Genomic DNA, 15,829 nt, shown 5'->3' on the forward strand with positions numbered 1-15,829 from the left:
CCAGCGAAATGATCATTGTCGATGTCTGGCCCGGCCATACAACAGCGAATTCGTGACCCGACGTACGAATGCCGGTCAGGCCATCCATCGAGACAGAGTCGGCGCCCCAAAAAACCCCTGCGCGGATTTTCGCGAATATGTAGGCAGCAAAAATGGATTTCCTGCGATGCACGTCACGGCTGGACGACGGGTCCGTGAACGGCGGACAAGGTCGTCGTTCTTGATTTTTGGCCCCGTTGTGCATCGCAGGAAATCCATTTTTATTCCTACATATTCACGAAAATCTGTGCAGGAGTTTTCTGGGACGCCCACTCTGTCTTGATGAACGGCTGTGCGGCATTCGTATGTCGGGTCACGAGTTCGCTGCTGCCTGCTGGGGCAAACGTCGACAGTGATCCTTTCGCAGGTTCACCTATGGAATCCTTGTTACGAGTTCTCTTTTTTTTCTAAACGATAACGCTTGTTGGACTTCTCGCAATGACGCTGCTCCTTCAGTGTCCCTGCGCGAATCCTCGTTCGCAATATACGGCTGGACGACGGGTCCGTGAACGGCGGACAAGGTCGTCGTTCTCGATTTTTGACTCTGTTGTGCATCGCAGGAAAACAATTTTTTATGCCTACATATTCATGAAAATCCGTGCAGGAGTTTTTTGGGACGCCCACTTTATCTCGATGGACGGCTGTGCGGCATTCGTACGTCGGGTCACGAGTTCTTTGCTGCCTACCGGGGCAGACGTCGACAATGATCCTTTCGCAGGTTCACCTATGGAATCCTTGTTACGAGTTCTCTTTTTTTTTTATAAACGATAACGCTTGTTGGACTTCTCGCGATGACGCGGCTCCGTCGGCGTCACTGCGCGAATCCTTGTTCGCAATATACGGTTGGACGATGAGTCCGTGAACGGCGGAAAAGGTCGTCCTTCACGATTTTTGGCCGCGACGTGCATCGCAGGAAAGCCATTTTTTATGCCTACATATTAACGAAAATCCGTGCAGGAGTTTTTTGGGACGCGCACTCTGTCTCAATAGACGGCTGTGCGGTATTCGTACGTCGGGTCATGAGTTCGCTGTTGCTTGTCGGGGCAGACGTCAACAATGATCCTTTCGCAGCTTCACCTATGGAATCCTTGTTATGAGTTCTCTTTTTTTTCTAAACGATAAGCTATTTGGAATTCTCGCGATGACGCGGCTCCGTCGGAGTCCCTGTACGAATCCTCGTTCGCAATATACGGCTGGACGATGGGTCCGTGAACGGCGGACAAGGTCGTTGTTCTCGATTTTTGGCTACGTTGTGCATCGCAGGAAAACCATTTTTGATGCCTACATATTCACAAAAATCCGTGCAGTAGTTTTTTGGGACGCCCACTCTATCTCGATGGACGGCTGTGCGGCATTCGTACGTCGGGTCACGAGTTCTTTGCTGCCTGCCGGGGTAGAAGTCGACCATGATCCTTTCGCAGGTTCACCTGTGGAATCCCTGTTACGAGTTCTCTTTTTCTTTTTCTAAAAGATAACGCTAGTTGGACTTCTTGCGATGACGCGGCTCCGTCTGCGTCCCTATGCGAATACTCCTTCGCAATATACGGCTGGACGACGGGTCCGTGAACGGCAGACAGGGTCGTCGTTCTCAATTTTTTGTCCCGTTGTGCATCACAGAAAATCCATTTTTGATGCCTACATATTCACGAAAATCCGTGCAGGAGTTTTTTGGGACGCCTACTCTATCTCGATAGACGTCTGTGCGGCATTCGTACGTCGGGTCACGAGTTCGCTGTTGCCTGCCGGGGCAGACGTCGACAATGATCCTTTCGCAGGTTGACCTATGGAATTCTTGTTACGAGTTCTTTTTTCTTTCTAAACGATAACGCTCTTTGGAATTCTCGCGATGACGCAGCTCTGTCGGCGTCCTTGCGCGAATCCTCGTTCGCAATATACGTCTGGACGACGGGTCCGTGAACGGCAAACAAGGTCGTCGTTCGCGATTTTTGGCCGCGACGTGCATCGCAGGAAATCCATTGTTGATGCCTAGATATTAACGAAAATCCGTGCTGGGTTTTTTTGGGACGCCCACTCTGTCTCGATGGACGGCTGTGCGGCATTCGTGCGTCGGGTCACGAGTTCGCTGCTGCCTGCCGGGGCATACGTCGACAATGATCCATCGCAGGTTCACCTATGGAATTCTTGTTACGAGTACTCTTTTTTTCTAAACGATAACGATCTTTTGAATTATCGCGATGACGCGGCTCCGTCGGCGTCCCTTCGCGAATCCTCGTTCGCAATATACGGCTGGACGACGGGTCCGTGAACGGCGGACAAGGTTGTCGTTCGCGATTTTTCGCCACGACGTGCATCGCAGGAAATCCATTTTTTATGTCTACAAATTAACGAAAATCCGTGCCGGGGTTTTTTGGGACGCCCACTCTGTCTCGATGGACGGCTGTGCGGCATTCGTATGTCGGTTCACGAGGTCGCTGCTACGTGCCGGGGCAGACGTCGAGAATGATCCTTTCAAAGGTTGACCTATGGAATCTTTGTTACGAGTTCTCTTTTTTTCTAAAAGATAACGCTTGTTGGACTTCTCGCGAAGACGCGGCTCCATCGGCGTCCTATGCGAATCCTCGTTCGCAGTATACGGCTAGACGACGGGTCCGTTAACGGCGGACAAGGTCGTCGTTCTCGATTTTTGGCTCCGTTGTGCATCGCAGGATATCTATTTTTGATGCCTACATATTCACGAAAATCTGTGCAGGAGTTTTTTGGGACGCCCACTCTATCTAGATGGACGGCTGTGCGGCATTCGTACGTCGGGTCACGAGTTCGCTGCTGCCTGCCGGGGCAAACGTCGAGAATGATCCTTTCAAAGGTTGACCTATGGAATTCTTGTTACGAGTTCTTTTTTTTTTCTAAACGATAACGCTCTTTCGAATTCTCGCGATGACGCAGCTCCGTCGGCGTTCCTGCGTGAATCCTCGTTCGTAGTATACGGCTGTACGACGGGTCCGTGAACAGCGGACAAGGTCGTCGTTCTCGATTTTTGGCTCCGTTGTGCATCGCAGAAAATCTATTTTTGATGCCTACATATTGACGAAAATTCGTGCAGGAGGTTTTTGGGATGCCCACTCTGTCTCGATGGACGGCTGAGCGGCATTCGTACGTCAGGTCACGAGTTCGCTGCTGCCTACCGGGGCAGACGTCGACAATGATCCTTTCGCAGGTTCACCTGTGGAATCCTTGTTACGAGTTCTCTTTCTTTTTTCTAAACGATAAAACTCATTGGAATTCTCGCGATGACGCGTCTCCGTCGGCGTCCCTGTGTGAATCCTCGTTCGCAATATACGGTTGGACGACGGGTCCGTGAACAGCGAACAAGGTCGTCGTTCGAGATTTTTGGCCGCGACGTGCTTCGCAGGAAATCCATTATTGATGCCTACATATTAACGAAAAGCCGTGCAGGAGTATTTTGGGACGCCCACTCTGTCTCGATGGACAGCTGTGCGGCATTCGTACGTCGAGTCACGAGTTCGCTGCTGCCTGCCGGGGCAGACGTCGACGATGATCCTTTCGCAGGTTCACCTGTGGAATCCTTGTTACGAGTTCCCTTTTTTTTTCTAAAGGATAACGCTTGTTGGACTTCTCGCGATGACGCGGCTCCATCAGCGTCCCTGCGCAAATCCTCGTTCGCAATATACGGCTGGACGACGGGTCCGTGAACAGCGAACAAGGTTGTCGTTCGCGATTTTTGGCCGCGACGTGCATCGCAGAAAATCCATTATTGATGCCTACTTATTAACGAAAAGCCGTGCAGGAGTTTTTTGGTACGCCCACTCTGTCTCGATGGACGGCTGTGCGGCATTCGTACGTCGGGTCACGAGTTCGCTTCTGCCTGCCGGGGCAGACGTCGACAATGATCCTTTCGCAGGTTCACCTGTGGAATCCTTGTTACGAGTTCTCTTTTTTTCCTAAACGATAACACTCTTTGGAATTCTCGTGATGACGCGGCTCCGTCGGCGTCCCTGCGCGAATCCTCGTTCGCAATATACGGCTGGACGACGGGTCCGTGAACAGCGAACAAGGTCGTCGTTCGCGATTTTTGGCCGCGACGTGCATCGCAGGAAATCCATTATTGATGCCTATATATTAACGAAAAGCCGTGCTGGAGTTTTTTGGGACGCCCACTCTGTCTTGATGGACGGCTGTGCGGCATTCGTACGTCGGGTCACGAGTTCGCTGCTGCCTGCCGGGGCAGACGTCGACAATGATCCTTTCGCAGGTTCACCTGTGGAATCCTTGTTACGAGTTCTCTTTTTTTTCTAAAAGATAACGCTTGTTGGACTTCTCGGGATGACGTGGCTCCATCGGCGTCCCTGTGCGAATCCTCGTTCGCAATATACGGCTGGACGACGGGTCCGTGAACGGCGGACAAGGTCGTCGTTATCGATTTTTGGCCCCGTTGTGCATCACAGAAAATCTATTTTTGATGCCTACATATTCACAAAAATCTGTGCAGGAGTTTTTTGGGACGCCCACTCTATCTCGATAGACGGCTGTGCGGCATTCATACGTTGGGTCACGAGTTCGCTGCTGCCTGCCAAGGCAGACGTCGACAATGATCCTTTCGCAGGTTGACCTATGGAATTCTTGTTACGAGTTCTTTTTTTTTCTAAACGATAACACTCTTTGGAATTCTCGCGATGACGCAACTCCGTCGGCGTCCCTGCGCGAATCCTCGTTCGCAATATACGTCTGGACGACGGGTCCGTGAACGGCGGACAAGGTCGTCGTTCGCAATTTTTGGCCGCGACGTGCATCGCAGGAAATCCATTTTTTATGCCTAGATATTAACAAGAAGCCGTGCATGAGTTTTTTGGTACGCCCACTCTGTCTCGATGGACGGCTGTGCGGCATTCATACGTCGGGTCACGAGTTCGCAGCTGCCTGCCGGGGCAGACGTCGACAATGATCCTTTCGCAGGTTCACCTGTGGAATCCTTGTTACGAGTTCTCTTTTTTTTTTTCTAAAAGATAACGCTTGTTGGACTTCTCGCGATGATGTGGTTCCGTCGGCGTCCCTGTGCGAATCCTCGTTCGCAATATACGGCTGGACGACGGGTCCGTGAACGGCGGACAAGGTGTCGTTCTCGATTTTTGGCCCCGTTGTGCATCACAGAAAATCCATTTTTTATGCCTACATATTCACAAAAATCTGTGCAGGAGTTTTTTGGGACGCCCACTCTATCTCTATAGACGGCTATGCGGCATTCATACGTCGGGTCACGAGTTCGCTGCTGCCTGCCGGGGCAGACGTCGACAATGATCCTTTCGCAGGTTGACCTATGGAATTCTTGTTACGAGTTCTTTTTTTTTCTAAACAATAACACTCTTTGGAATTCTCGCAATGACGCGGCTCCGTCGGCGTCCCTGCGCGAATCCTCGTTCGCAATATACGGCTGGACGACGGGTCCGTGAACAGCGAACAAGGTCGTCATTCGCGATTTTTGGCCGCGACGTGCATCGCAGGAAATCCATTATTGATGCCTACATATTAACAAAAATCCGTGCATGAGTTTTTTGGGACGCCCACTCTATCTCGATGGACGGCTGTGCGGCATTCGTATGTCGGTTCACGAGTTTGCTGCTGCCTGCCGGGGCAAACGTCGAGAATTATCCTTTCAAAGGTTCACCTATGGAATCCTTGTTACGAGTTCTCTTTTTTTCCTAAAAGATAACACTTAGTGGACTTATCGCGATGATGCGGCTCCGTCTGCGTCCCTTTGCGTATCCTCGTTCGTAATATATGGCTGGACGAAGGGTCCGTGAACGGCGGACAAGGTCGTCGTTCTCGATTTTTTATCCCGTTGTGCATCACAGGAAATCCATATTTGATGCTTACATATTTACAAAAATCCGTGCAGTAGTTTTTTGGGATGCCCACTCTATCTCGATGGACGGCTGTGCGGCATTCGTACGTCGGGTCACGAGTTCGCTGCTGCCTGCCGGGGCAGACGACGACAATGATCCTTTCGCAGGTTCACCTATGGAATTCCTTTTACGAGTTCCTTTTTTTTCCTAAACGATAACACTCTTTGGAATTCTCGCGATGACGCGGCTCCGTCGGCGTTCCTGCGCGAATCCTCGTTTGCAATATACGGCTGGACGACGGGTCCGTGAACGGCGGACAAGGTCGTCGTTCGCGATTTTTGGCCGCGACGTGCATCGCAGGAAATCCATTTTTGATGCCTACATATTAACGAAAAGCTGTCCAGGAGTTTTTAGGACGCCCACTCTGTCTCGATGGACGACTGTGCGGCATTCATACGTCGGGTCACGAGTTCGCTGCTGCCTGCCGGGGCAGACGTCGACAATGATCCTTTCGCAGGTTCACCTATGGAATTCTTGTTACGAGTTCTCTTTTTTTTCTAAACGATAACGATCTTTGGAATTCTCGCGATGCGCGAATCCTCGTTCGCAATATACGGCTGGACGACGGGTCCGTGAACGGCGGACAAGGTCGTCGTTCGCGATTTTTGGCCACGACGTGCATCGCAGGAAATCTATTTTTTATGCCTATATATTAAAGAAAATCCGTGCAGGAGTTTTTTGGGATGTCCACTCTGTCTCGATGGACGGCTGTGCGGCATTCGTATGTCGGTTCACGAGGTCGCTGCTGCCTGCCGGGGCAGACGTCGAGAATGATCCTTTCAAAGGTTTAGCTATGGAATCCTTGTTACGAGTTCTCTTTTTTTTTCTAAAAGATAACGCTTGTTGGACTTCTCGCGATGACGCGGCTCCGTCGGCGTCCCTGTGCGAATCCTCGTTCGCAGTATACGGCTGGACGACGGGTCCGTGAAGGGCGGACAAGGTCGTCGTTCTCAATTTTTGGCTCCGTTGTGCATCACAGAAAATCTATTTTTGATGCCTACATATTCACGAAAATCCGTGTAAGAGTTTTTTGGGACGCCCACTCTGTCTCGATGGACGGCTGTGCGGCAATCGTACGTCGGGTCACAAGTTCGCTGCTGCCTGCTGGGGCAGACGTCGACAATGATCCTTTCGCAGGTTCACCTATGGAATTCTTGTTACGAGTTCTCTTTTTTTTTCTAAACGATAACGCTTGTCGGAATTCTCGCGATGACGCGGCTCAGTCGGCGTCCTTGCCCGAATCCTCGTTTGCAGTATACGGCTGGACGACGGGTCCATGAACGGCGGACAAGGTCGTCGTTCTCGATTTTTGGCTCCATTGTGCATCACAGGAAATCCATTTTTTATGCCTACATATTCACGAAAATCCGTGCAAGAGTTTTTTGGGACGCCCACTTCTTCTCGATGGACGGCTGTGCGGCATTCGTTCGTCGGGTCACAAGTTCGCTGCTGCCTGCCGGGACAGACGTCGACAATGATCCTTTCGCAGGTTCACCTATGGAATCCTTGTTACAAGTTCTCTTTTTTTTTTCTAAAAGATAACGCTTGTTGGACTTCTCGCGATGACGCGGGTCCGTCGGCGTTCCTGCCCGAATCCTCGTTCGCAATATACGGCTGGACGACGGGTCCGTGAACGGCGAACAAGGTCGTCGTTCGCGATTTTTGGCCACGACGTGCATCGCAGGAAATCCATTTTTTACTCCTACATATTAACGAAAATCCGTGCAGGAGTTTTTTGGCACGCTCACTCTGTCTCGATGGACGGCTGTGCGGCATTCGTACGTCGGTTCACGAGGTCGCTGCTGCCTGCCGGGGCAGACGTCGAGAATGATCCTTTCGCAGGTTCACCTATGGAATCCTTGTTACGAGTTCTTTTTTTTTTTTTCTAAAAGATAACGCTTGTTGGACTTCTCGCGATAACGCGACTCCGTCGACGTCCCATAACATTTGTGTAATGTAGTGTAAGTTAGAATGATATTTATTACATTACGTAGGTAGTACAATTACTAAATTAAAGAATTGATAACTTTGTTTTAGGACGGACGGAAATGAAAAATGATAACATTTTAGTCGGACATATGGAGTACTCTTTTCGTCTCACTTTTTGTATTTATTTTTTTATTTTCGTATGTTCAATTTATTGTGTCATTTTTCTTTTTTGAAAAAAATTTATATTAATCTTATTTTAAAAATTTTAATTTTAATTTTTTTTAATTTTAATTAAAATAATTAGTTATCTTAATTTCAATCTAAAATATTTTTATTATATAATAATTATTTTTACTAATAATTTTTAATTATTTACTAATTATACAACTTCTAAATTTCTATATCTAAACTAAAGCGGACATGATAATCGAAACAAAATACTACCTATGTTTGGGAGGAAGAGTGACGTTTACTTTTTGCACATAAATTTTTTAATATTAGTATTATATTGGTTTACAGTAAAAGAGACAAAAATATTCCTATTAAATTGTATGATATAAAAATAATAATATTTGTGTAATATATTAAAATTGTAAGAATATTAATTATATTAGATAAATAATACAATTATATAAAAATAATATCCTTGTTTTAAAACGAACAAAAATAGAAAATAATATCTTTTGTTATGCAACATTGGGACGAGGGAGTAGTATAATTTTTAATTTTTTTAATTTTTTTTTCTGTTTGTGTGTGAACAAATCCCAGGTAAACAAACCCTATATAATACTTCCTCCGTCCCAATATAATAGTCTTGTTTATTATTTTTGTTCGTCTCAAAATAATAGTCTTATTTTCATAAATAATCATATCACTATAAAACTATCCCTACTTTTTTATTATTATTATACAATTGTCACTGTTTTTTACAAGCAAAAAAATCATTTATCCTTACTTTTTATCAACTACCAATATAATTTCAATATTCTTTAAATCTCGTATCCAATATAATAAAACTGTCCTTTTGAAACGGAGGAAGAATAATTTACAGATATTACGTAGATTGCCAGCAGGAGCCTGTCAATCACAGACCATGAAGCTGTTCTTCACTGCCCTATTTGCTCCAATCCACTCTCCCCTCCCATTTTTCAGGTTCTTAATTCATTGTCTTTTTCATCATTCTTTTCTTTTTAACTCATATATATATATGTATATATATATATATATTAGATATGATTGGAGAAATAAACTATTACCATTGTCTATTTTATTTCTTTTTATTAATAGAAGACTATACTATAAATTTTGGAACATATATTTTCATGCAATAGAATGTGATTGTTATTGGTTAATAGAAAGTTAACTATACTAGAACTTCAATTCAAATTTTCAATAAATTTATGGAGAATGAAACTGTAGATATTAGAAATATTATAGTACGGAGTAATATTTATTCTTATTTAATACAAAAGCCCATCTCGATGGGAAAACTATTTTATATAGACTACAGTTGTATTTACACACCGATTTTATAAAGTAATGTTTTGCAACAGAAAATAATATATTTTTATTTTTATTTTGAGTGAATAGTATTGTTTTCATTACAAAAGAACAATAACTACGTGCAAAATACTCTTTGCGTTCTATATTTATCTATTCGTTTGTTTTTTTCACAAAGTTTTAAAAATATTAGTATTTATTAGGATGTTGTAAAAATAAAGGTAAAAAAACTAAATTAATTTTATTAACATTAGTATGTATGATATAAAGTTAATGACATTTATATAATATATTGTAAATTAGGAGGGTATTTGTAATATTAGGTAGATAGTACAATTATTAAAAAAAAGTAAATTAATACTTTGTTGTGGAATAACCCAAAATAGAAAAATGAATTGATTCTTAAGAGACTAAAGAAGTAGTATTGTAGGCAAATAGTATTATTTTTCTTTGACTTTTTGCTTTGATTTATAGAAAAATAATGTTACATGCGACTTTAATACTAAAACATAAGGATGTATTACGCTGTTTACCTCTTCTTTATTACAGTGTATGAACGGGCACATAGCATGTACATCTTGCTCCGATAAAACAAACAAATGTCGATCTTGTCGCGCGACAATTGGAAGAAACAAGCGCAATCTAGCCATGGAATCAGTAAAAATGGCGTGCACGCATAAAGAATATGGCTGCCGGGAGACACCAATCTACAGCAAGAAACATTCTCATGAGACAACATGCACCTTTGCACCGTATCCATGCCCTTTTCCTAACTGTAATAACTTCATAGCCCCGGACAAGTCCGTCTACCAGCACTTTTCAGACCAGCATCAATCATCCTGCACGAATATTTCTCTCCACAAGTGGATTATACTTACATTGGACATGCCCAGACATTTTTTCCTTCTAGAAAAGGAGAAGAGTCGCTGAAACTGTCTGCAATTATGGAGTGTGCACCTAAATGGACGGGGGAGGTCCGCGGCGGCACAAATCTCTAGCCATGGTAAGGGAATTTCGGATCAATTAATGAATGTGGTCAAGGGGGAGTGATCATGGGATGCATTTCCTTTTGGAGGTGAGGATTGATTAGCTAGTTAAGTTACTAGAACCTAATAGCCACCAAATTAAACCTGATAGCAAACTCTATATGTAAAAGAATTGGTCAAGAAAAATGAGATTAAAAGCACAATGCTAAAAGAAGTTATGCGTCGACAGCAGGATTCGAACCTGCGCAGGCAGAGCCCAACAGATTTCGAGTCTGTCTCCTTAACCACTCGGACATATCGACGTTTTTGTTTGCAACTCATGGTTCTTTCTAATTGAAGATTTTTACCTAATCGGAGTTAAGATTTTGATGTTTCTGCGGAAATTGGGTGAGGCAGACTCGAAAGCGGCGATGCTATCGTCTTCTCTGATGATCCGCCGCTACTGCTGCCTTAGCGCCGTCGCTTCTTTTCCCTCCACCGCCACTTCCCGTAAGAAGCGTCTCTGTTTTTTGGGGTCGCCTCAGGTAACCTATCGAATTTTACACAATGCACGGTTTTCATCCGCTGAACGGTGAGCAATTGCAGGTCTCTGCTTCAGTTCTCGATGCTCTTTTCAACGCCGCTTCTGTCCCAGATTCATCATTTGAGGTAGGGAAGAAGTGAAATTCCATGTTTAATTAGCCGTTAGGCATTTCCTGTTAGCTAATTTTTCCTTTGGTATGATCTGTTCGCGAAGTTTTCAATTTGTAATTGTTATGATTCCTGACAAGAAGAACACTCAAATCTTCGAACGTTGTTGTGCCAATAATACTCTGTTGAACTAAAAGAATTTTAATGGCGGACAGCAGTAGTTTCCTGAGTTAAGTATAAGAATAGCAGCAAACGTAAGGGATACTGTTTCCATGGCTAGTTTATATGATGATTCTGATTCTATGTTGTTTATTGCAATGCTGATGTGAGGCAGATTGCTGCCATTGTCACCCAACCTCCTTCGGGAAGGGATAGAGGAAGAAAGGTAATGCCCTCCCCTGTTTCTCAGCATGCGCTTGACAGAGGCTTCCCGTCCGATTTGATCTTTACGCCGGAGAAAGCAGGCGAGGTAAATTATTTCATCCTTTCTTGTTCATGTCCTGTTTTTTAATCCTTGTGATATTCTCTGCTCTAGACTTAAATATATCGTCGACTGCCGAGTGTGCTATTACCATGTCTTTCTAGTTTTCTCCTTTTTTATCAGAAATTAGGATCGAATGTTTGATATAGTTAGTAGAGGAAAAAGGGACTTCATGATTTCCTAGTGGATGATGAATTAACAAATTTCCAAGATAGATGTTGTAACTTGTAACTACTTTACTCATGGATGGTGGAGATCGACTCGATTCTTTGGTGTATAAGGTTCCAACAGTCGGTTCATTGAACATCAAAAGGCTTTTTCGGGTGTTATAACTCATAAGGAGCTCCAAATTGGAAGGCTGACATATTTTCTTTGAAAGATATTTATCCATTCTTGATGGAATAAATTTGCTGATAGAAGGAAGATTAAAACAAAACAAAATCCTTATTGTGCTAGTCTTCTCCGAAAATACAAAGTTACATTTTGCAGCACTACTGTATAGGAGTCTTTTATCTCGAGTTTTAAGGCGCTGGAGCCAGAACTATGCATCACGGCTGCATATGGGAATATCCTGCCCACAAAATTCCTCAAGATACCATCTTTGGGTTAGTTTAAAGTATATGTAAAATTTTGAAGCTTTGCAGTCATGCTCAGGTCTATTGTCGTGATATTGTGATTGTATTCTCATAGGCACAGTAAACATACACCCGAGCTTGCTTCCTCTCTACCGTGGCGCTGCACCTGTTCAGAGGGCTGTTCAGGTTGACATTCTTCATAGCTAATGGTTTCTTCGATTTGGATGGTGATTTAGTATGTCTCGTTGTTCTATTTAACGACGCAGAAAACTTTTATCAGGATGGCGTGAAAGAAACAGGAGTCTCATTGGCCTACACGGTGCGCCAGCTGGATGCTGGCCCTGTTATTGCTCGTAAGAAAGTTGAAATCGACGACGAAATAAAGGTCCGTTCAACTTATATTTCTGCACTCTGAATATGTTCTTCGACTAAGCACTGAGTGATATTGTGCAGGCACCAAAGTTGCTCGAGTTTCTGTTTGCTGAAGGCACGTCTTCCTCTTCCCACCGTTTTTTACTATTCTGCACAAAAGTTCTATCGCCACAGTATTTTCTTGATAACATTTTATGGAGCTTTCGCCCGTCCTTAGACATTGTTTCTAATTGGAATTTCCGTTTCTCATAAATATAGGATCTGAACTTCTGATCCGGGAGCTTCCATCGATATTTGATGGTTCGGCTAAAGTGAAAGCGATTGAACAAGACGAATCAAAAGCTACATTCGCTCCAAAAGTAAGCAGCGCCTTCATTTTTATCTTGATGTTGTCACTATCCATATGCTGATACTGCAAATTATTGTCGACGCAGATAAGTCCCGAAGAGTCTTGGCTTTCGTTCGAAGAAACTGCTGCAGTCATTCACAACAAGGTAACACTTGAATTCCAATTCGATACGAGATAAACATATATTACACACAACCTTTCAGGTTCGTGCATTTGCAGGCTGGCCGGGAACCCGAGTGAAAGTTGCAGCAGTTGATCCAGAAAGCAGTATGCAGAAGACAATAGAGCTCAAAATCATCACTACCAAAGTGAACAACGATCCCGATCCTCATATTAGCGAAACAGACGGCGCTTTCCTCTCAAAAGGATCATTAATATTCCCCTGCGGTTCGGGTACATATCTGGAGGTAAATCCGTAACTAGAATACCAATTTCTCTTCGAATTCTTCCAATTATTTCAAAACTGCGCTCTAATGTCGACGACATGAAAACACTACAGGTGCTGGAGGTGCAGCTGCCGGGCAAAAAAGTCGTTGATGCAGCAGCTTTCTGGAATGGCTTGCGAGGCAGACGACTAAGCAAGGTGTGATGCGATCGCAACCGTCGGAAACAATTCGATTAGACAAAATCGATCGAATTCGGGAACTTAAATGGGTAAATGAGTTGCGATCTGAATTCAAGAATTGAATGACCAGATTTTGGTAATGAATATGATAAAAGAAAGACTTTTTTTGGATTGGAGCAGCATAGTTTGTGTTTGTTTTCACTCAGGAAATGTGTTAAGGGAAATATATAATATAGGCACGTGGTGGTTGGAGAATGCAGCTCTCGGTGAGGCAATAACACAGCAAACTCTACAGCCCCACCATTTATTTATATTTGTGTCGATCTTTATTGCATACGTAAACAAAAATATAAATAGTCATTTTGAAAAGTGCAGTCGAACCAATGTTTATGTACTTCGTGTCGTTTTTATGAATCAAAAATTGTAGGAGACATAACAGCACATGCAATACTAACGATCCGGTAGTGTTTTTTTTTTTTTTTTTTTTTTGAGGTTTAAAATTTTGAAATTATTCAACTAACAATCAATAATCATTTTTGTCAAAAATATTATTAATTAATTTTTATTTAAAATATTAAATTAAAATTTAATTTTTGAACATTCTGTTTGTTTTGGTGTTTGGATTTTGAGTTGGGATTTGAATAGTAAAAATTTTGGATTTGAATAGTTACATGATGTGTGATATAAATAGGTGTTGATATGATGTTTTGAATGTAAAATTGATTTTTAGTATAATATAAAAAATATGTGTTTGATTTAATATTTTTGGGGAAAAAAATTAGAATGAATAGTATATTTAAAATTCAATTTCCCAAACAAACACGCTCTTAATATTAGAAACTACACGCAATAGTGTTTCTTTTGTTAATTTTTTTTTTTAATTTTACTTTTTTTCAAAAAATTATATATATTTTTTTTCCACACAAAACTCTTGTTAAATATGAAGTGTTTTAATAGCAAATTCAAATGAATTATTTTCAAATTCATCCAAAAAAAACACATAATTCCTGTACAATATGTATATTACTGTTTAGACAGGAGTTTTTTGTTAAAGGTTTTTGAAAATTTGAAAAAAATAAAAAATTAGTATTTTATTTTATATTTTTTGAGAAAAAAAATATATTTAATATAATATTTTTAAAAAATAAATAGTGTCAAAGTAAAAGTTCATTGTGTAAACAAAATACATTATAAAAATTAAAGCATACGATTTATTATTCGACATCACTCTGTAATTTTTTTTATGACGTGAGAACCCGCAGCCGCTACCCGAAAGTGCGCACCGGATAAACTCCCGGCCGAACCTAATACCCTGCAAATCAAGCTCGACGGAAAAATCACACTAAGCGAACCATGTATAGTAGGTGACTTGAAGCGTCGGGTATTTGAATCAATGACCTCACGGTCACTCTGTATTTTTTGAAGCAAGTGGGTGTATACAAGGTATAGTACTTTTAAGATATTCACAATCATAATCTACATTTTCTAAAATAAAAGTATATATATATTTTTTTTAATTGGAAAATAAATGAATTAAATGTTTTCATAATTGGAATGGAAAGGGAACGAGGAAGTAGAATATAAATGACACGATCTAATGAAAGTTGTTGCATGAGAAAAACAAAATGTCGGTTTTCTCAAGGTCAATCTTAAAAAACAAATAAAGGACCAAATATATATATATAGCACTAAAATATGAAGAAGCAATGTTTCGTATAGAATGACTCAATGGTGTGGAGATAGACTTATAAATTTGGCCTAAATTCTTAACACGTCGTTCACATTTTCTTCTTCCCCTTTATCCTCTTCTAAACTCTAAATCTATATTCTTCTTCTCTTGCTCCGTTTATCTCATATATTTTGTAGCGGGTCAGAATGGGAAGCACGTTTCAGATCCAACTCAGACGAATCGAAACGGACTTGTCCTATTTTTCGAACCACTTTAACCCACCATTTCCCTCGTCTCCTTCTTCTAAACCCTAAACCTATTATCCACATCTTCTTTCTCTTTTTCTCCATTTATCTTGTATATGTTGTAACGGAATTGGAATGGCAAGCCCCATCCTGGATCCAACTTGGCCGGGTTGGAATGAACTCGGCCATGCCTAATTAAACCCTTAGAGAAAGTTCATGATTTCTTCTTCTCATTCAATCTTTTCCAACCCCTAATTTGTTCTTCGCATCTTCTTCTTCTTTTCATTTTATCTAATATATTTTCTAATTGGATCGGAGCGCAAAGCCCCGTTCCGGATCCAACTTGGCTAAGCAGAATAGACTCAGCCGATCTTGCTAACTATGCCTAACTCCACCCGTCGTTTCCATCTTCTTTTTTTCTTTTTCCCAATTCACCATCTTCTAAACCCTAAATCCTTTGTATGTATATTCTTCTTCTCCTTTTCTTTCTCCGTATCTCATATGTTTTGTAATAGAATCGAAACATAAAATACTTTTTTAGATCCAACTCAGCGATTTTGCAAACCATGCTTCTATTTTGATCTTTTGTTTCCAATTTCTTATAATAATA

The 15,829-nt window shown here is 42.2% G+C and overlaps 1 protein-coding gene and 1 non-coding gene across 2 annotated transcripts; one reads left to right on the top strand and one right to left on the bottom strand.

Moving 5' to 3' along the window:
* Positions 1–10,553: 10,553 nt before the first annotated feature.
* TRNAS-CGA (transfer RNA serine (anticodon CGA)) lies at positions 10,554–10,635 on the bottom strand. The gene has a single exon. It is a non-coding gene; the product is annotated as a tRNA-Ser (tRNA).
* An 89-nt stretch (positions 10,636–10,724) lies between these two features.
* Positions 10,725–13,641, top strand: LOC127258628 (uncharacterized). Its single transcript, XM_051285555.1, has 11 exons — positions 10,725–10,857; positions 10,919–10,981; positions 11,298–11,432; positions 11,947–12,049; positions 12,135–12,205; positions 12,300–12,404; positions 12,473–12,506; positions 12,650–12,750; positions 12,826–12,885; positions 12,944–13,147; positions 13,240–13,641. Exons 1-11 carry the CDS (start codon positions 10,744–10,746, stop codon positions 13,327–13,329), a joined length of 1,080 nt encoding a protein of 359 aa, XP_051141512.1. The 5' UTR covers positions 10,725–10,743; the 3' UTR covers positions 13,330–13,641.
* Positions 13,642–15,829: the final 2,188 nt, after the last annotated feature.

The sequence above is a fragment of the Andrographis paniculata genome, unplaced genomic scaffold (genome assembly GCF_009805555.1).
Source record: "Andrographis paniculata isolate CXL003 unplaced genomic scaffold, ASM980555v1 Contig59END, whole genome shotgun sequence".
Classification (NCBI taxonomy): domain Eukaryota; kingdom Viridiplantae; phylum Streptophyta; class Magnoliopsida; order Lamiales; family Acanthaceae; genus Andrographis; species Andrographis paniculata.

Excerpts from the sequence above, each read along its gene's own strand:
- LOC127258628 (XM_051285555.1), top strand. The coding sequence starts at position 10,744 with ATGCTATCGTCTTCTCTGATGATCCGCCGCTACTGCTGCCTTAGCGCC. Across the intron at positions 12,206-12,299 it reads CTGTTCAGAGGGCTGTTCAG|GATGGCGTGAAAGAAACAGG; the intron begins GTTGACATTCTT and ends AACTTTTATCAG. Across the intron at positions 12,507-12,649 it reads CGAGTTTCTGTTTGCTGAAG|GATCTGAACTTCTGATCCGG; the intron begins GCACGTCTTCCT and ends TCATAAATATAG.